This window comes from Pleurodeles waltl, chromosome 8, assembly GCF_031143425.1.
Source record: "Pleurodeles waltl isolate 20211129_DDA chromosome 8, aPleWal1.hap1.20221129, whole genome shotgun sequence".
Lineage (NCBI taxonomy): Eukaryota > Metazoa > Chordata > Amphibia > Caudata > Salamandridae > Pleurodeles > Pleurodeles waltl.
Genome location: NC_090447.1, coordinates 451,387,539 through 451,408,639, shown reverse-complemented (window position 1 = coordinate 451,408,639; position 21,101 = coordinate 451,387,539). Strand labels below are relative to the sequence as shown.

Genomic DNA, 21,101 nt, shown 5'->3' with positions numbered 1-21,101 from the left:
CTTTTAGCTGTCCAGATGCTAGTGCAGTTTGACCATCCTCCACTGCAGATACATGCCTTTCCACCTGGTCCAAACGCTCAGTCTGCTTATCTAGTCTTTCCGACATTCTGTCCACACGGTATGATAGAGAGTCAATTTTACTGTCTATTTGGGTTAGACTTTGTTGCATAGCTGTTAGAATGTGGCGCAGGTCTTGTTCATCATGAGTTGGGACCTCTGGGGACCCCTCCGATCTAGCTTCAGCGCCTTCCCCAGTCTGACTCATAGTTTTACGTCTCTCAAAGTGCAGTTTAGGTTGAGCTTTGTCATGTTTTCCCATGTTGGCAGGAGTTAATGACTTTTCCTCGTGGTCTGCCCTCTGCCTCTGCGATTTTGCATGCTTTAAGTTCCGGTATCCGCGGCCCCCTGATCACTCACCGGCGAGGGTCCCTCCAAAGGATCAGCGCCACCAATCTGATGCCTAGTACAGGTTTTGCTTGCCCAGGACGCGTCTCGTTTCAGCCAGGGCATTCCCGCCAGCTTCCAGGGCTGCTGTGATCTGCCCCCGGTCCGACAATAGCCAGCGCGCCGCAATTAGCATACCCAGGGGCCTTCTTGCATTAATAGTGTGTGAGCGCAATACGTCTCACTGGTCTTCTCTGAGGTGTTACTTCTAGACCTACTGCGGCCGTGCCAGTTCCGGGCAGTAGTCCGATCTCACTGACCGCAATAGCGGTAGGTTTCTTTCTGCTCTCTGTTGTGCCTCCTAGGCTCACCTTTGGGCCCCACGTCCATCGCCAGATCCTCTGTGCTGCCAATCCAAAAGGGGAGCGCCGCCACGTGCGATCGATGCCACCCGGGGTCTCTGCAGCCCCGATCAGGGGCCGATTGGGGTCGCCTCCTGGCATGCCCCCGCTCCTGTCCCAGGTGCAGCTGGTCCCACCACAACGTGTCCCGGGAGCTCCCCAGCCACCCGCATGCAAGCAGGCGCCAGCGCTAGTGCCGTCTCACCGTTTCCAGGCCTCGGCCGATCGGCTCTGGCCCGCGCGACCCGACTCTCCCCGCCTGACACTCACACCGGATCTTCTCCCCTGCTGTCTGGGCGTTGGTCGCTCCCCCAGGGACTTCGAGAGCTCGGGCGTGGTCCACAGGATCATAAAGGATCTTTTGGTAGCCGACAGAGCTCGCTAAAGTGCGGCCATCTTTCGGCAAGCTCCGCCCATCACCCCTGGGTACATTTAGGGATAAATCCAATACTGGTACCAATTTTTGATACTAAACAATCCAGGGTTCAGAGTGGTCATCATGTAGCTGGGAAACACGTGTTGACCAATGTCCAGCACATGTATTAAAATGGCTGCTCTGTTCACTCACTGTGTCCCAGGTTTGGTAAAGACACAGTAGGGGCACATTGCTCATGCAGTTATGCCCTCACATATAATATGGAGCACCATGCCTCAGGGCCTGCAAAAGGGTTGTCTTACCCATAGGAAATGCAGTGTACGGTAGACACGGCACACAGGCAGTGTGCCATGTCGAGTTTGTGTTTTAGGTTTGCACCGGGATACTCAGGGGGTCATTCCGACGGAAGCCGGCAAAAGACCGCACTGTGGTCAAATGACCGCAGGTGTCATTCTACCTTTTCCGCTGGGCCGGTGGGCGATCTCCAAAAGATCGCCCGCCGGCCCAGCGGGAAAGCCCCTGAAAAGAGGAAGCCGGCTCCAAATGGAGCCGGCGGATTTGCAGGGGTGCGACGGGTGCAGTGGCACCCGTCGCGATTTTCAGTGTCTGCACAGCCTGTTTCTGCACAGGGTGTCTCCCACAACACCCGTTCCCGCCAGCCTGGTTCTGGCGGTGAAAACCGCCAGAAACAGGCTGGCGGGAAGGGGGTCGGAATCCCCATGGCATGGAGGATTCCCTGGGCCAGGGGTAAACCGGCGGGAAACCGCCGGTTCCCCTTTTCTGACCGCGGCTTTACCGCCGCGGTCAGAATAGCCCAGGAAGTACCGCCAGCCTGTTGGTGGTGCTTCCGTGGTCGTTGGCCCTGGCGGTCATCAGAATGACCCCCTCAGTCTGCAAAAGCAGTGCTGGGTGCATCTGGATGCATGGCCCTACAGGGTGGCACAATCACTGCTGCTGCCCTCAGGGGCCTACCCATAGTACCCCATTCCCTGGGTACCTTGGTACTCATTTACTAGAGACTTGTAGTGGTACATAAGGGTGTATCTAATTGTGCCAGTGCATCACAACAGTTTAGGGAAAGAGCTCTGGCCCATGGAACCTGGCTAGCAGGGGCCCTGAGCACTAGCAACATCTAGGCTACATCGAATACCAGGCAAAATGTGGGGGCTAACCATGTCAAAAAGAGGCCTTTTCTTACACTATCCCCCACCCCCAAGCGAAAGTGGTTGAGAAAACCCTTTCCCTAGTGAGTCTTAATCATCTAAGTGGAAGAACCTGGAAGGGCCATCTGATTGGCATTGAAAGTCCCAGGTCTCTGTTCCACTTGAAGGTCCATTCCCTGTAGGGAAATAGACCACCTAATTCTATTTTTCTTTTCTTTCTTCTTGTCTCTTTCTCTCTCCTTCAGCATTTTACTCTCTAGCACCCTCTCCCTCAGGAATGTGTGTCAGGCGTTGCTTCAGTTGGTTGTGTGGAGAAGGAAGAGGTGCCACAGGTGGCACAGCTGAGGTGGGTGCAGTGTGACCTCCTCAGCAGAGGCCAGAGGTGGTGCATATTCCACACATAGCTGATCATAGTGGTCGTGGGAACAGTATATTTTTCAGGAGGGCAAGTGGAAATGGGCCCACATCCATGACCTATGACTGTTGCTCTCTTTGGCCTATGGAATAGTTGTGGTGGGGAGGCATATTCCTCCCTCTTCATAATCCTCGCTCTATTGTTATTCCAAGCTTACTGGTGAGGATGATGATCTGCTTCCACGATTTGGCACAGTAGCAGCCAGGGCAGGAGGAATTAGGTAGACAGGTCAATCGATAGGGTCAGCTGTTGCAGTCGAAATCATATCTGTGGCAGATAAGATAAGGCATTAGAAGAAAGCGAAAAAAGGGATGTTGTGAAAGAAGAAAAAGAAATAAAGCTTATTTGTAAAAAAAATTAAAAAATCCAACAGTTCCATTAGTTAATAAAAGGGCAACATAAACACTTTTAGGCGAACAGAAAAAAAATGTGAATCAAATTAAAGGCCGTATTAAGTGGAAGTTATTACAACATAAAAAATAATTTCAAACATACTTAAAATGTATTAAAAAAGCAAGTATTGTGAAAAACAAAAGCATAGTGAGTAAGTGAAAAGACACTATACAAATCGCGATGGGATCACTGCTTCCATGTGCGACAAAATGTTCCCCTATGCAAAGTATATATAGCACTTGATGCGGAATATAGTACTCATATAAAATTAAGCAGTCACGAGATGTTAACTGTCACGAGTAAACAAACTAGAATAAAGTAGAAAACAGTTATAGAGGCAGGGATTTACACAAATGGAAGATAAACATTTCAACGTTTCAGCGAGAGGCTTGCTAGAGCTCAAGGTTGGGTCTCTGCCAGGGGCGCAGCTTGGTCGGTAAGATTGGGAGTGGGAGCGTTGAGCTTCAGATTTCTTAACAATCACTCTAGGTATGCAGGGCAGGAGGGGGTCTTAAGGAGCAGTAGAAAGGGAAAGGAGTACGGATTGCAAAGGGTACTTACAACTCAATATTTTGTAAAATAACCACTTGTAAGACCTTTAAAACAGAGACAAGAGTATATGTTGTCTGCAGGTGTATGTAAAACTCCCAAGTGAAATCCGATAAACACCTCACCATACCCAAGTTAAAGCACCTGTACCCAACCATTTACTACAGAATACGTTTATTAGGGGGTGTAACACACCCCCCTCAAAACAATGCCCCACTCTGCAATAGCATTTGACTGCTCAACACAACACCTGGGCAGGGTGCTAAGGTACTGTTTTTGAGTGGATGTCTTGGGCCAGGGAGGACGTGGATGTATGTTTTTCTGTCTTATACCCACACATCTGTCTTGCATAAGGGCTACTCCTCATGGGCAGCATCAGGTAAGTCCCATCAAGAAGAAGGACATAAGTAACCTAAGAAAATCCAGTATTCACACTGCTCTTCATGGGACACCATTCACCCTGCATAAGGCCTCCCTGGTGCACAATAAATTTATAACGGGTTTCATATAGTGACGCACAGGTGGAGGGCACGGGTCCCAGTTCCATGCATCATTCAGTAATATGCATCTCCACCAGGAGAAGAGGCAACAAAGTAAATGATGCTAATACTGCGCATAACAGGCCCTGATTGATGTATACAGTGTTTTTGGGTGCACCTTGCAACCTCTATGGAAGAACCAAGATGGCTGAAAGCTAGATGCTCAGCCTTCAGGCAAAGCTAAAGCAGAGATTCCCTAGAGAAGAACCTGCCACAGAAGCAGGCGAAGATACAACAAAAGAAAGTATTCCAGAGCACTGACTCATGGAGATATGGGAAAATCTGTGAGTTTTGTGGCTTGCTGGGGCTTATGGAAGCTCAAGGAGAGGAGCAAGGGGCTTAAAAGTCCCTGCTTAAAAACCCCTTACTTCTAACGGATAAGGACGATAAACCATAGAAGACAGACTTAGACTATGCACATTTGTTAATACAAAAATCTTTATTTACATACGGAGTTTTAATGTAATCTAGTCCCTGTCTCGCGGGCGGGGACTCACCTTTCACATGGCTATGACCGTGACGAGGAGGACCTTGACTGAATAATTTATAAAGAAACAAAAATCCTCCTTACTTTGTAGCTACGTTTGCGCTGTACAAGCTTCTATACGTCTTTTCAAATCTGAATGGAGCTCAGAAGTATGTATTATTAGTTTGACCCTCATTATGAGTCGCTTTTAATTCCGAACGGACCGGTAATAGTAGTTATTGGCCCCATCAGAATTACTAGCTGCTTTTTTTTTTCACGCAGAGATTTCGATTGCCAGAGCGAGTCAAAATCTCTGTGTGAAAATCGAGTGGAAAGGGGGAATTACTAGTGGAACCTGACACGGAATTGCTGATTCTCGGGTAATTTCCTCATTTCCAATGGGACCTTGAGGGTCCCTCTTGTAATGACCCAAATGTTCGCCACCCTCTGAGTTACCAATATCTCTGTTATTGGTAACTCACAGGGTGCGGAAAACCCAGGTCATTTTACGGGCCTCTTGATATGAGGACCTAGGTGTCTTTGTTAAGGTTGCCATATATGTTAAATAACTTGCTGATTTGCTCATGCTGCACACGCAGGCGTTGGTGGATAGAGGAGAGATTTCCACCTAAGATGGCAAAAATTCTAGGTCTGGCCCTGCTTCAGAATGTAACCTACAGAAGTTTTGGCACCTCTGATGATCAACTGGTGGTTTTACACGCAGCCAGGAGAATATCGGCTAGACACAAATGCAATTCACTGAAATACTGTGGGTTAATCAATAGTGTCATGCATGAGGAAGAAATCTTGCATTTTGCTTGGAGGTGTGGTATTTACCAGCCAATAGCGGCTTAAAATCGTGTGTTTCCAGCCTCTCTCATAGGTCTATTTCTCATCCGTTCTTGACAGGTGAGTCTGGAAATTGTGTAACCTCATGCAAGAAATGCAAGAACAATTTTCAGTATCACTGAATTGATTTGAAAATATTATACAACATGTACACAAATGTATTGTATTCAGCTTATCATATTATTTGCCTTTCCTCGTTCTGCAGGAGTTCAAGCTTCACAAACGATGGCCAACACTGACCTGGTGCATATGGACCAGTATAAAACCAAGATCCTCAATGTTGGCCGAAAGCTATGCGTGGATTCAGCTTTGATTGCTGGCATAATTTCTCAAGAGACACGTGCAGGGACTGGGCTCGTCAATGGATGGGGTGACAATGGGAACGCCTGGGGTTTAATGCAGGTACTGTTGTGATCATGAAAGTGAAAATGTACTCTGAAATTTTATCTTTGGAGAGCTGCCATGTTTTCTCGCTGGGTTCATGTGAGAAGGTTCGGATGTGAAGCAAAACAAGAGGTTACTCAAAGCAACAGGCTCTGCTAGAGCATCTAAAATGGTGGTAAATTGTTTTGTAAATTTGAGTAAATTGCAGTTGCAACACAAAGAAAACTAGACCACATCATAATATGTTTTATATTTAAAAGACGTTGTGTTTTACAATGGTATTCTGCAAAATAACAAGTTCAACATTAGAATAGTCATACAATATACATTGTATATCTTACGGACCACTTATAAAAAAAAATGAAGATTTTCTCTGCAAAGCATTTTCGCACAAATTTAGGACCACTCCCATCCAATTTATTATCAAAGCAGGATATACTGTAAAGGAAAGATTGCCCTCATATTATTAGGAGCTATCTTTGATAGCATAATAAAAATTTCCTGAGTCCGGTGCTGGAATAGAGTGGGCACCAGATGGATTCTAGTTCTGACAGCTATTCTTGAACCAGGACTGGGTTCCAGGCCGGCCCCAATGAATTACCCCACATATGTCCCAGTAGTGTGCTGACACTGGATCATGCAGTAGTGCCACCACGTATAGAGTGCTTAGATGTGAGGAGCAGTGGCAGGTTCTATCTCAACTCGATATGCTACATACGCCTCACTTCATAGACAATCTCTTTTCTTTTATCCATGTCATGTGCTGGCTGGGTATGGTTTGTGGTCAAATCAAGAGCAAGCCTAACATCAAATGTGGTTGCCACATCCAACAGCTCATCAAGAGAAACAAAGAACCCTCATGCTGTGTAACATATAATTACCATGTTGTATTTTGCAGTGTGTTATTATACTTCAACTGCAACTATCCAAAATGGTTTGATGAACCTTGATCTCTTTGTAGAATATCAGAATTGAAACTCCTCTAGTTTAAGAATTTGAAGTTGTTACTTAGAACCAGTGTTGGGATGAGAATGTCCAGTGCAAGCTTTACAGTTGTGTACTCTGCCGTGAGGGCCCAACTGCAAGTATCTTGTAGCCTGTATGTTGGATTTGTGGATCCCGCCTCACACTAATCTAGTGTCTGAGTGAAGGCCTAGGTCTGTCCCTTGATGTGAGTCTGATCCTGGACCTGCAATGGTGCACCAAGCATTATCTTCACAGTGACAGAGGAGTACTGTCCCTGTCACAGTTTCAAGCAAGTAGCATGGTAGTGGAAACATGCTGTGAATTTACTGATCCTCACCTTACCAGACCTTTTTATCTGGGTCACAGAAGTTGTGGTTTACTGGTCCTCTTGTGCAAAGTTCTGCTGCTTCAATTGTACCCGGATCCCTGTGCTGATATCCAGAGAGCCTGTGCCCATGCATCTGCTGAACAGGTGGCAAGGACACCACTGACAATCCTATTTAACTGTGTTGCTGACTGACATAGTTATGCTGCAGAGCGGTCTCCTGATCTATACGAGTAACTGAAAAGTACAAATATTAAAGGTAGCATGGATCATGCTCTCTGTGTATGTACATTGTATTTCTATAGCTCAAACCTAGCCAAAAGGCAGTTGAGCACTGTACAAAGCCAAATACATACATAAAATCAACGAGTAATAGGACAAGGAGCTAGCTTTGACGAAGTGCTCTTCAAAGAGGTGAACCTTTGTTGAGTGTAGTTATAATCAACTCTTCTTCTGTAATTTCCACAATTCACACTAAATAGAAAAACGTTTTTTGTTTGAGAGGACACCAATACTACTGTATATTTACATGTGTTTGGCTTTAACTTGTTTACATGAAAGTTTGCTTGACTACTCCATCTATGGATATTGGACAACTGATTGTGAAAGGCAGGGTTCCTCAAACTAGTTTACATCAAACACCTCAGGGTATGTCTTACTCCTGATCTACCGCTAAATGAATGGCAAAGGATGATTACAGAGTCAAAGTGCAATTTTAGCACTCATAAATATGCATAACCTGTTTAATGTATTGAAACATGCAGACTTATCTGATTACGTCAAACATGCATCCACCTATTTTTAGTTAATGCTTGCACCCTATCAATAAACATCAGCTGTGCTAAGTGGGAGACCTTCTATGATAATCTTTTATGACTGAGCTTTGTTGTTTTTCCCTGCCAATCCAGAGGGGTACCCTTTGACATTCTTACATCTCTCCCACAACGAAACATGTTAGTGTTGAGACACCACATCACTATGGTGTACACACTAAAGGCAGCTCTTAGATTATAGCAATAGGCAATGTTTTCTCTCCAGGAAAGTCGTCAGTGTAGGACATAGTTATGATGAGAAGCCCTATGATATCTGGTGATGTGTTCCAAGACCTCTATTTCGCTGTTCCATCCAGGAGTCTCTGCTTTTTTTACATTCCTTATGAGCAACTAACATGCCTTTCCTGTCTACTCTATATATCTGTTCACATTACATACGCACTTTAGTTAGCCACCAGCATTGTAATCTGTTTTCCTGGTGCCTTTCTTGTAAATATAGTTATCTGGCTGGTATCACTGTGATTTGTCTTGCGTTTTGGTTTTTTTTTCTTTTGCTTTGGGGACAATCCTACGTTTTCCCTTTTCTCTTTATTGTATGAGTTGGACTTGCAGTACCACAGCTTTGTGAACGACTTATCAGGCAGTTGCTTCCGACTCTCTGAAAGACTTTTCGTGCAGTTTTCATTGTCTGGAGCGGGACATCTAGTAAAACCTGACTCAAGAACGTCATCGAGCAACAGCTTGCGGTAGTGCAGCTTTGAGAAGGTCTTTTCAAGCAAGTTGTATTTAAGTAACATCTTTTGTTTCTACAGATTTGAGAAAGACTTTACAAGCAGTTGCATCTGAGTCAACAGAGACGACTAGTAACGACTTGCACTACTGAGCTTTGTAAAATACTTTTTAAACAGTTGCATTTAAATCAAAAGGGACATCTATCAGACTTTTGTGATTCTTTTTGTCTGAGAAAGGCCAGACGTATTGGCTTTGTTTTAGTTTACTTGCAGCACTCCATCCAGGTGCACGTTTGCTTGCTTGCAATCTCCCTGTTTTCTGCCTCTCTCTGGTGCTCTTTTTAATATTGCATTCCCTTATCTCCAGTGCTCCCTGCACCCCATCCCACTTCCTGTGCTGAACATACATGTTTGTGCTAGGTGCACACTTATTTTTTAACATTTTAATTTAGCATTTTAAGATGTCTGTGCCATGTGAGAATGATAAATTATAATGGCTGCCTGCGTCACAAAGCATGTTTATCTGTCATCTGTCATGTCATCTGCTTACATGGTTTGTACTAAGAAATATTTAGGGCCTCATTACAACCCTGGCGGTCAAAGACTGCCAGGGTTGTTTTGCTGATTGTACTGCCAACAGGCTGGCGGTACAATCTGCCTCATTACGACTGCGGCAGTAGCGCTGCGTTCGCACTGCCGGGATTGGCGGTTTCCCGCCATGGTTGTCCCGCGGTTTTAATCCTGCCCAGGGGATTACGACTCCCCTTCCCGCCAGCCTGTCCATGGCAGTAGAGACCGCCATGGAAAGGCTGGCGGTAAGGGGAGTCGCGGGGCCCCTGGGGGCCCCTGCACTGCCCATGTACTTGGCATGAGTAGTGTAGGGGCCCCTAGGCACAGCCCCACCCTGCTTTTCACGGGTGCAGCTGCACCCGTCACACGGCCACAACACCGCGGGCTCCATTAGGAACCGCCTCAAATTTTACGGCCGACATCCCCGCTGGGCCGGCGGGCGGAAACTCTGTTTCCTCCCGCTGGCCCAGTGGGGATGTCATAATGCGGCCGGTGGGATTGCGGCCGCTCGGCGGTAAGGCCGCCCGCCAAGGTTGTAATGAGGGCCTTAGTCTTGCTCTGGAACAGTGGTTCACAATCTTTGGTCCATGGACTTCTGGGAGTCGGCAAAGCCTCCTCAGCGGGTCTGTGACTGCTAAGAAAGTTAACCAATATTAACAATTAATAAATTGTACATAAATGAAGGAGCTAAATATACAATTGAACATTTTGAAACGTACTGTAAATTTCAAGGAATTTGAAATTGGAATCTTAAAATTAAATTAGTATCCTCAGATTGATTTGTGAGAGCACAGCAGGTGCATCGAACAGAATTTAGGCCCTCATTACAACCCTGGCAGTCAGTGTTAAAGCGGCGGTAAAGAAATTGGGATTTGGACCATGGCGGCTACCGCCATCCAAATCCGCCACTTTAACACACCGACCGCCAGGATGGTAATGGCCGCTGGGCTGGAGACTTCGGTCTCCAGCCTGGCAGTCGCCACAATCCCACCCTCGGGATCACGACCCGGCCTACCGCCATGGTTTTCGTGCCAAAGTTACCGCCTTGAAAACCATGGCGGTAGGCACTATCAATGCCAGGGAATTCCTTCCCTGGCACTGATAGGGGTCTCCCCGCCCCCTCTCCCTCCCCCTCCCCAGAGTCCTCCCCCACCCTTCCCCTCCCTCCACTGCCCCCGCACATATACACACCCATATACACACATGCACACATGCATACCCACCACCACCCATACATGCACACATACATACCCACACACTGCAACACACACCAACATACCTTGTCACACGCATGCATTCACAACACACAACACTGACAATCACTCATTCACGCATGCATCCTACGCGACTCACACCTGCATGCACGCATACCAATACATACACACAACACCCCCACATACACACAACACCCTCCCTCTCCGGTCGGAGAACCCAACTTACCTGCTTGCAGGGGGTCCTCCGGCTGGAGACGGTCCGCGGCGCTGCTGTCAGCAGCAGCGTCCGTCAGCAAAACACCACCAGGCCGTATCATTGGTCATGATACGGTCGGCTGTGTTTTGCTGGTGTGGTGGTGCTGCTGTCAGCAGCACCACCTTACCGCTGTCTGCCACCATGGCCTTCGGCGGTGTTCCGCCAGCATTCTGGTGGAATACCGTTGGCGGTCATGATACCGACAGACGGCTGGTAGCCACGGCTGCGGTATGTTGGCGGCCGTCGCCATGGCGGTATGCGGTCAATACCGCCAATGTTGAAATGAGGGCCATTATATGGACACTGCGTGCTTCAATTGAATTTAGAAAAGCTCCAACCTTTCTATAATTTTTTTTTTTTTTAAACATTTGTGTGTGCAAAATAAACAAAATGTGTTGTCATTTGTGAATGTGTTTGATGGAATGCTTGCTTGTTTCTGTAGTTTTTGTGTATTGTTTTGAGGTTCAAATCATCAACAATGTTTAGGCCTGGGTCCCTGGCTTCCAGTCATGACTCAGTAGGGGGTCCTCAGATTCCAATAATGATAACACAAAATTCACCTGTAGCAATTGGAATAGTTATTATCATTTATCCTTACAGCCAGAGAAAGTGGGACCTCCCCCAAAACAAGCTGACGAGGTACGAAACCTTCGAAATGTCATGGACTCTGGCCTTCCGATGAATGCCCAAGTGGACAAGCCGGCTAAATCCTCTTTCCACACCATGAAAATATGTTGACACTTTTCCCACAAAAGGAACAATATCTCTCATCCTCTAAAATTGCATTATGCTAATGATGCATGTTAGTGCATCCCACTAGCACAATGAGAAGGCTGCAGATAATTCAGACCTCAGCAGCAAGACTACTTCTAACTATAAAGCTAGGAGCTCATATATCTCACCACTGATAACTGGTTGCAAGAAGATCTTTGTTCAAGCGATTTTCCATCACTCAAACTATTGTGCAAAGTGACAAAGGGTAAAGGCCCTGAATTCCTTCAGAAAAAAATCAACAAACAGTTCCAATGTAAGAACCTATATTTCAGGCTAACACCATATCTAATAATTACAGTGCAAAATAAAAAAATAAGTGGCACTGCTTTCTACGTACAGCCTGCCAAAGTATGGAACTCGATTCGGCAAACCTATGAGCCAAAGACAAGCACCTAAAATTCAGAAAGCTGTTCAAGAACTGTTTTGTCGCTAGAGGACATTTGTATGACTTAGCTGAAAAAACGAGAAATAACACAAATACAGGCAACTCTGTTTACCTACAGATCACCTGAACAATTTCCTAAGTTCCAAAGCGGAGCAAATCTTTCCTTACCATACATTAAAATCAGGAACTCATATTCCAGGTTAACACAGCTGTGAGACCTGTCAGCATTAGGGTGGTCATCTCCCTATATTTTTGCTTGTTTCCCTCCATTCTTTTGCTGAAATTCATTTCTATTGGCCTTAGGACTATTTGCACTTTACCACTGCTAGCCAGTGCTAAAAGTGCTTGTGCTCAGTTCCCTAAATACAATAAAAACGATTTACACCTGATTGACATATTTAATTTACTTACAAGACCTTTGAATAGTTTAGTTTAGTTTGGTTTAGTTTATAGATTTGTAGAGCGCATGGCTACCCGGGGGCATCCCAGTGCTAAGGGGTATACCGTATAGTTAGGGCCTGTAAATCAGATGCTTAGAGTGGGCTTCAGCACTCACTTGTTCTACCCACTTGAGTAGCCTCTGAAAACATGCCTCAGGCCTGCCATTGCAGCCTGATGCAGTTTTAACCTGCCAATTCGACTTGGGAATTCCAAGTCTTAAATCCCCCTGTTAGTAGATATATGTCACTCCTGAGGTAGACCCTATCACACAGCACTTAGTAGAAATCTAATTAGGCTCCAGTCTCCCTGTCCCGGTATTATTAAACCCCATAGCCATAGACAGATCATATCTGGAAAAGGTGGAGTGCTTGTGTCCACGTAGGGCAAGCCACCATGGGAAGGCCCCTGGAGAGAAAGGACACTAATGGTCCCCATTGGTATTACATTTTTTTTAAATTGTCGCGGACAATGTCTTTGAAGCGTTCCATGATTAAGGCCTGCCAAAGTCGAACATGCCATTGGGTAATTGAAGGAGCGTCCGGTCTCTACCATGCTGCCGCCAACGCCATTTTGGCTGCCCATAGACAAAGCCCCATAATCGCTTGATCACTTGAGGTTTGGTATTTGAGGGAAGTATCTCTGAACCCCAGAAAAGCAAAGCCTGCTGAGGCCGGTACTGGGTATCACAATATATCTTTATTTGGACTAAGATCTCGGACCAGTATGGTCTGATCACTGGGCAATCCCACCAAATATACTTAAAGTCATCCACCAATCTGCAGCTCTCCAAAAGATATCAGTAGTGTTGGGGAATATCTTTTTAAGCTTTGTGGGATAAAGGCACCAATCATATATAGTTTTCTAATATGCTTCCCTTAATCCCATGGAATTAATATATTGTGGGATATCCTGCCATAACCAAGTCCACTGTGCATCAGAGATCTGTACGCCCAATCGGTTAGACCAAAAATCGACCAGGGCTGTGAGAAATCGTGTCAATTAGACGTGTATACAAGGAGATCGTTCCACTGGAGCTCGTGTGGATTTTCACAAAGTGTTCTAAAGGGGGAAAGGTCCTGAGTGGCCGCCTCCCGGATTCCGGGTTGGACTACCCAGTTTCTGCTCCATTTTTCTCCGCAGCAGCAAATCCTGTTCAGCGGTCCTTCACTAAAGGTGTATCTGGCCTCCTGGAACTTTCGTCGGCTACAGCCTCCTGCCTCATCCCACTGGGGATTTTCAACTTTCAAAAAAGTGCCTAAATCCAAATGTAGACATTTTCACTGTGACTTTGTCCAGTGGCTCTGACAATTACGTTCCTCCCTCTGACAACACCTGCAGCCTTGCCCTGCTGAACTTTTACTTTTCTAGATCCTTTTCACCAGAATGTCTTCTATGTCCAAAAGTAAGGGCCAACCGGGCACAATCCATTTCTTGTATCTGACCTGTGCTTCATTGCAGTTGGCCATATTTTTCATCTTTGAACCTGTTTCGTATGACTAGATGCCAGCAGTTCACGCATTGATCTTTTAGGTGGTAGTGTTTAATCAAAACTTTAAAAGTTCATAACTCCTGCTCTAATGATTGTATTTTTGTCATTGTGGTATCAATTTTTTAAAATTTACACCATTTTTCTAATTTGGTGTGGGATTTTTCTTGTGTTGTGCTTTCAATTAATTACTGTTTACGTGCTGCATAACTACTTTACATATTGCATCTAAGTTAAGCCTGGCGGCTTTTTGTGCCAAGCTACTCAGGGATAAGCACAGATTAACCTTTTTGTAGATCACTCTGCCAGGGATTGTGCTGTTGCTTGACCAAGGCTCACACCACAGTCAACCAACAACCCAATTTCACACAACAGCATCTACTTATTCTAGCACACTAAAACCACTAATAACACTACTCACTGCCAAATTTATGGTCCTCCCTCCTAGCAAAGACAAAAGCCACTGGAAATCATCTGGAACTCAGAACAAAAACTAGAACTAGTGATTCCCAACATGACTACCAGGGAACATAAATAAGACTACCACATAGATGAGAGCTGATACAAATAACTGTAGCTCTGTTCATCTACAAGTGCCCCTACACTACGTTCTCAGTTCTAACTCTATAACAGGACAAACACCTTACCTGTATAGTGCTATCTGTTATGTTCTTCAAATTAGAACATTGAAGAACTAATTTGAAGAGCATAACAAATAGCACTATAGACTGTGGGAAATGGTCCATCCCTGTATGACACTGATATTGACTTTCCTCTTAAATTCCCTTTCCTCCTTGACTACTCCTTGCATATCTTCTGTCATTGTGGCCTTATCTACATTTATCAATTGCTCTACTCTTATCAATCACCATCTCCTAAATACCATGTAGTTTGCCATTGTGGCCTTATATGCACTAACAATAGCAATCACAGAATTCCCTTGAAATGCACCTTCACATTTCTCAAATCATCAGCATTAAAGCAAAGCCTTTTCTACTAGCAATGTTTGTCAACTCCCTAATGAAATAGACTTATTCACATAACTCTTAAATTCCTTACTTGATAACTTTTTCAATTGTAGATTTAGCCACTCCTAACCTAACCCAATCCAAATGTAACTATTCTCAATCACTGAAAACGGTAGATTTAATGCATGAGTAAACATATGTTGAGAACACAAGACTAAAACCTGTTAACTCCAACCACAAAAATTGTAGGCTAATTCATGAGCTAATTTCATCTGAAGAGCACAGGTTGTAAACTAAATTTATGAATAACCTTTGAAATAACCACTAACCCTGGGTTCTCTGAGCGGCATGCTACTCACTGAAATTTGCATAATTCCCTTTTCAGGGGTAGTAAAGAATATATAAATGCAATGACAGTACCATATAATGATTTTGCGTTTCAGCAAGTCAAATAATGCTTTTTGCTGTCATACATGTACAGTGTGGGAAACATCCCCAACCACGACTCCCGAACAATGAAGTCGTGAACAACAAAAGCGGAACAATGCTTTCATTAACCACAACTTTGTTGTTCTGTGCCTTAACCACGCATGTGCTGAACAACGCACATGCGTGGTCAAGGCACAGAAGAAAGGAGTCGGCTTCGTAGGAGGACACAATCAGGTAAGTGGGGCTGGGGCCGTTTTAGGGGCGGGGTTGGGACATTTTTCTTTTTAGGAGTGGAGGTCGTGGTAGTTTTAGGGGCGGGTGGGGGTTCGGGGTATTTTTAGTTTTTTGGGACGGAGTGGGGGTTCTTTGTAGTTTAGGTTTAGGGGTGGGGGTGGGGGGTCGTGGTAGTTTTAGAGGCAGGGTGGGAGGTCGCTGTAGTTTTAGGGGTGGGGTGGGAATGTCAGGGTATTTTTAGTTTTAAGGGGTGGGGTGGGGGGGTCGGGTTAGTTTAGGTTTAGGGGCAGGACCACTGTAGTTTTAAGGGTGGGGGGTCGCTGTAGTTTAGGTTATAGGGGGGTGGGGGTCACAGTAGTTTTAGGGGCGGGTTGGGGGTCGGGGTAGTTTAGGTTTCAGGGGGTCGCAGTAGTTTTAGGGGCGGGGTCATTGTAGTTTTTGGGAGTGGGGGTCAGGGTATTTTTAGCTTTTAGCGGCAGGGAATGGGGAGTCGGGGTAGTTTAGGTTTTTGGGATGATGGGGGGTCACAGTAGTTTTAGAGGTAGGGTGGGGGGTTGGGGTATTTTTGGTTTTTAGGGGCAGGGGTGTGGGGGTCAGGGTAGTTTAGGTTTTAGGGGGTGGGGGTTGTGTTAGTTTTAGGAGTGGGATGGAGGAGCGCTGTAGTTTTAGGGGCAGGTGGGGGGTTAGGGTATTTTTAGTTTTGAGGGGCGGGGTGGGGGTTGAGGTAGTTTAGGCTTTAGGGGTTTGGGGGGTCGCTGTAGTTATAGGGGTGGGTGGGGGGTTGGGGTATTTTTAGTTTTTAGGGGCGGGTAGTTTACGTTTTAGGGGGTGGGGGTTGTGGTAGTTTTAGGGGCGGGGTGGGGGGGTCGGGTCTTTTAGTTTTTAGGGGTGGGGTGGGGGGTCGGGGTAGTTTAGCTTTTAGGGGATGGGAGGTCATGGTAGTTTTAGGGATGGGGTGGGGAGGTCGGGTATTTTTAGTTTTTAGGGTCGGTGGGGGTCAGGGTAGTTTTAGGGGCAGGAGTGGGGGGTCGGGTATTTTTAATTTTTAGGGGTGGAGGGTTGCGTTAGTTTTAGGGGTGGGGTAGTTTAAGTTTTAGGGGTGGGGGTTGGGGTAGTGGTAGAATTGTTTTTCGGGGTGGGGTGTGGGTTTGGGGTACGATTGTTTTAGGGGTGAGAGGTCGGGTTGGGGGGAGTCACATGCTGGAACCACCCATGCCATTCACGCACGCCTTTACAATGAAAAATCGTTGTTAAGGCATTCATGGTAAAGGCATTTGTGGTAACAACTGGGTCATTGTTCCGACCACGTTGTTTAGGCATGCGTGGTTCCAGCATGCGTTGTTCCGACTTGTATTCGTACAGCATACCTTTAGAGTTATACACACAATGTCAATAAAATATTGTGTCAAAAAACATATGTTTATAATATATGTTGCCATATTTCCCTCAATTTTAATTTTGTATAAAAAATACTAACATATAGTGACAGTTTTAGCTGTTTTCCACATTCCTTTTTAATACAGCACTGATTTAAAGCACTGCAGTTGTTAAGTCCTTGGCCTCTGACAACTTCCCACATTTCTCATTAAAATCTTAACTGAAATGTGATTCTGATCACAAAATTTGAATTGCTATTGATACAGAGAATGAATGAACATGTGTTATGTTTAGCAGACAGCGGTTTTTCACAATGTCTCTTATTCAATTGAGCACCTGCCTATTGATGAGTCAAACTTTGGATTTCATAGAGGATTACGATTAAAAACTTGAATATAGTCAAAATGTAGTGCACCCAGATCTGGCACAGATTGACAGGGAAGATCTTTGCATAAACAGCACACATAATATTTTCTGCTGCATACTTTCTGTTCTTGTTTAGAAACATTAATGTTTGTGTCTGTCCTAGGTTGATGTGAGGTGGCACAATGTTGTTGGAGCATGGGACAGTGAGGAACATCTTATACAAGGGACAGACATTTTGACTTATATGATTGGTGAAATCAAGAGGAAGTTCCCTGAATGGACTGCAGACCAACAACTCAAAGGTATGTATAGAGTTCAGACATCTAATGGACATTTCATTACCGTGTGGGCATTCTACAGCTCTCTTACACAGTGCAGAGTGGAAAACACCATTTGAAGGTGATGCTACACATGTCCTGCTGCTCTTTAAACTTCCTGTAAGATGTGTCAGTGAGTTAACCCTCCTACTGACATATACTGTGATTTACCAATTACAAATTTTTATACGGGCAAGGCCAACTCAACCTTCTATCCTTTTGAGGCTCATAAATTGATTATCAGTGATTTTGATAGTGTAACTACTATTTAATGTGCCTAGAAATAGCAAAAGTGAATGTTGAAACACTATATGGAAGAACATGTTATCATACGTTAGTACCCATAGGTGCTTGTTGAGAAACCTCCACCTTCACATAATTTGCCATCATAGTAACAATGAGGGTGAAAACTGACAGCATTTTTAGGTCAAGCCTGGACAGAGCTTGCGCTGTCTCTTTGAGACATGTCGTATATACTTTGTGGCCACCCACTGCTTTTCATTTGTTTGTTTCAGTGCCTTTTAAATATCCTTGCTTCTAAGTGGTTATTTTTCCTATTTGTCCCTCCTTTTGTGTTGTTTCTACCCTCACTGGACCAGGCTCACATTAATTGTAGCATTCCACTTGTCCCATTTTAGTTAGTGGCTCGGGACTTCTTTTTCCTTGTTGCTCTAAGCACTTTTTGAACCAGAAGCTATGTTGTTGTCTACTCCAAGGTTGTTGTCGCCGCCCTCCCCAGCGTTCCTGCAGAGTTACTTATTTTGAATTATATTTGTAAATTACTTCATCTCCCCATAGCACACCCCACCTCTCACATGTCACTGGTTGTTTAAATAGATACCCTTGTTTTCCTCTGTTGTGTTGTCTGCTTTTTTTAAAACATGCTCACCCGAGCGCCGTTGTAAACAGGTCTGTTCTTATCTTGTCACATTGCTTTAGACAGCGATGGAAAAAGGTGGCTGCGCAACACAATGAACATCAGGGGGATGGTAAGGAATACAAATTCCCTGTGCATTGTCTCTTTTCTCAGCTTTTAGTTTTAATGTGTATTTCAAGGAGGGTAATATGATCATTTGGCCTGAATGCGAGGTGCTAGTCACCAGGACACATTCAGAAACAAGTTAGATCTCGTTTTCGGGGACGCCCGTACAGCCTGCATACAGTTAAAAAAAAAAATTATTTCTTTGCATTCAAAATCAATGCATTCAGTTAAGGAATATGACTAGTTTTTATAAAGCCTGTTGACACGCGATTGCAGCAGTACTTACTCTCTTAAAGGGAAAAGAACAGTATCTTTGCTCAGAGCGATGAGTATGATTTCTAATTGCGCATATTTTCAAGGTTAGTGTTTCTTTTATGAAGCCTGCCCAATCTTTCAATGGATTTTGAACTAGCTATAACAGATCACACTGGGGTGATCGCTTTTTCTTTGTGTTGCAACTGAGTAGACTGGCCTCTCCTTGCAGTCTCTCTACAGGCCTCTGGTGCTATGGAGGAACCATGTGGCAGCATGTTGGTTTTACTGAGTGCTTGTTTGCTTACATGTAGTAAGGTGATATGTTTCTCTAGGGTGTTTGGACACTTACAAAGTCTACCTCTAGCTGTCTAGTTGTTTTGGTGCTACTTTTACACATGTGCAGTGCCCTGCCCTACTCTTCCTGGTTATTTTATCACTCAGCCCCAGACTTGCAGCCAAGAGGGGAGCATTTGTACCCGGAATTATTATTATTATTTTTTCATAAATCTGTTTATTGGCATTTTATCGCAACATTACAACATAGTTATAAACCATTGACATTTAGACATATTGCCTTGTGCAGCTTCGCTTCAACTGAATAACCACACGGTTGGATAATGACAAGTCAGTGCAACAGATCAGGTTACATGACTAATGTTAGTTCAGACGCTTGGCTCGTCCTCTAAACCATCTACAAACAGGGCTCCACAGCACACTCCTATCAGGATTACCTCACTAATACTAACATGGCTTGCAGCTGTGGTCTGAGAGGATAGGAAGCAGCTAAGAGCCGTTTAGTGAGTGCATCACAAGACAACACCAATCGTTGCACCAGTACTCCCATTACATGGTTTGTAGCTCAAATGTCAGTGTAGAGAGGGCAGATGCTGTAAACATTTTAAAAAACAAACCATGCAAACAATAACAACTGCTGATTACTGGACATCCATACAATTAAGTCCCATATAATCACCTCCGAGTCGGTCTGAGGACTAATCTGCATCAATCCGGTTTTCTGGTAGAGGGGCTGAGCCGGGCGCCCAATCCAGCAAACTGTGCCTTCCGACTTCCAGAACTGCATCAAATCACGCTAATTCACACACACACTTCCCCAATGCAGCGCACCATGCCTTTAACGTGCTCTCATTCAAGCTAGACCAAATTCCCCTCCTCTGGGTCCCCGCCTATGCTCTGCAATTGCAACATCAGCTCCTTCCAGCCAGCCGTCAACAGAAATTGGCGCAGCCCCAACACCTCCTCCCTCTTCAGTGCTACTCCCTCGGCCCCTGCCCATACCTCAAGAGAGCATCTCCAAGCCTGCACCAGCGGGGGGACCGGTGATTTCCACCTACGAGTCACCAGTCGCTTTGCCACAATAAGTCCCAGGTCCGTAAAACGCACCTCCTCTCTATGCCGCTTACTTCTAGGAAATAATCCCAGCATGCACGCCTCCCAGGTGAACCGAACCCTATGAGCTGTGCAGTCCGATAAATTGTCGATTACCACCCTCCAATAGGAGCACAAACTAGGGCAGGACCACACCATGTGCATCAAATCTACACCCACTCCGTGGCAACAGGGACAAGCCGCGTCCCGGCGGGCAAAATATTTATTCACACGGGCCGGGGTAAGGTAGGCCCTGTGAACTATGTAGAACTGAATTAGCCTAAATCTGGAATTACGAGGTATGTTAAAGTGGCCTGAAAGAGCTAACCTCCACTGCGCTTCCGTGATTGGACTACCCACATCTTCCTCCCAGGCCGCACGCAGCGCACCACTCTCCGGGACAGTATGAGTTTGCAGTGCATCTGCGAGCCAGCTAATCAAGCGTCGACCCCGATCCGTCACCTGTAAGTATTGGATCAGCAGATGCGTGGGGGGAGCCACTGAGATATCTCCCCATCCAGATCTCAGGGCTCGCAACAAAGAACTATACAGCAGGAACTGTCTGGGCGGCAACCCCAGTTTCTGAAGCCTAGCGAACGAGAGTAACTGGCCCTCCTCGTAAAGATCGCCCAGTGTACACAGCTCCACCTCATGCCACTTGCGTAGTTCCGAGTCTGATGTGACCCTGGGGCCCCGCGGCATGCCCAACAGCGCCAAGGCTGGCGCAAACGGGGCTACTCGCCCTGTGAGTCGGAGGGATCTATGAAAACACCTATAGGCTACCCTGAGGAACAGCTGTCGCGGAGTCCGCGCACGCGTGAGTGGATGAAATAAATCTGCAGTGGTGACTAGGGACCACGCTCAGATGTCGTGTCTGCGAGCTGGACACCCGCCAGCCACCTAGATACCCACGGAAGCTGGGCTGCCAGGTAGTAGTGATCCAGATT

At 45.6% G+C, this 21,101-nt stretch overlaps 1 protein-coding gene across 4 annotated transcripts in view; it reads left to right on the top strand.

Moving 5' to 3' along the window:
- LOC138250027 (lysozyme g-like) overlaps nucleotides 1–21,101 on the top strand; it is a 283,730-nt gene that overhangs the window by 209,815 nt on the left and 52,814 nt on the right. For all 4 annotated transcript variants that reach the window (XM_069204385.1, XM_069204386.1, XM_069204387.1 and 1 more), the window contains exons 4-5: nucleotides 5,741–5,937; nucleotides 17,378–17,516. In XM_069204385.1, the coding sequence (XP_069060486.1) occupies nucleotides 5,741–5,937; nucleotides 17,378–17,516 (336 nt within the window). The remainder of the gene's footprint in view (nucleotides 1–5,740; nucleotides 5,938–17,377; nucleotides 17,517–21,101) is intronic.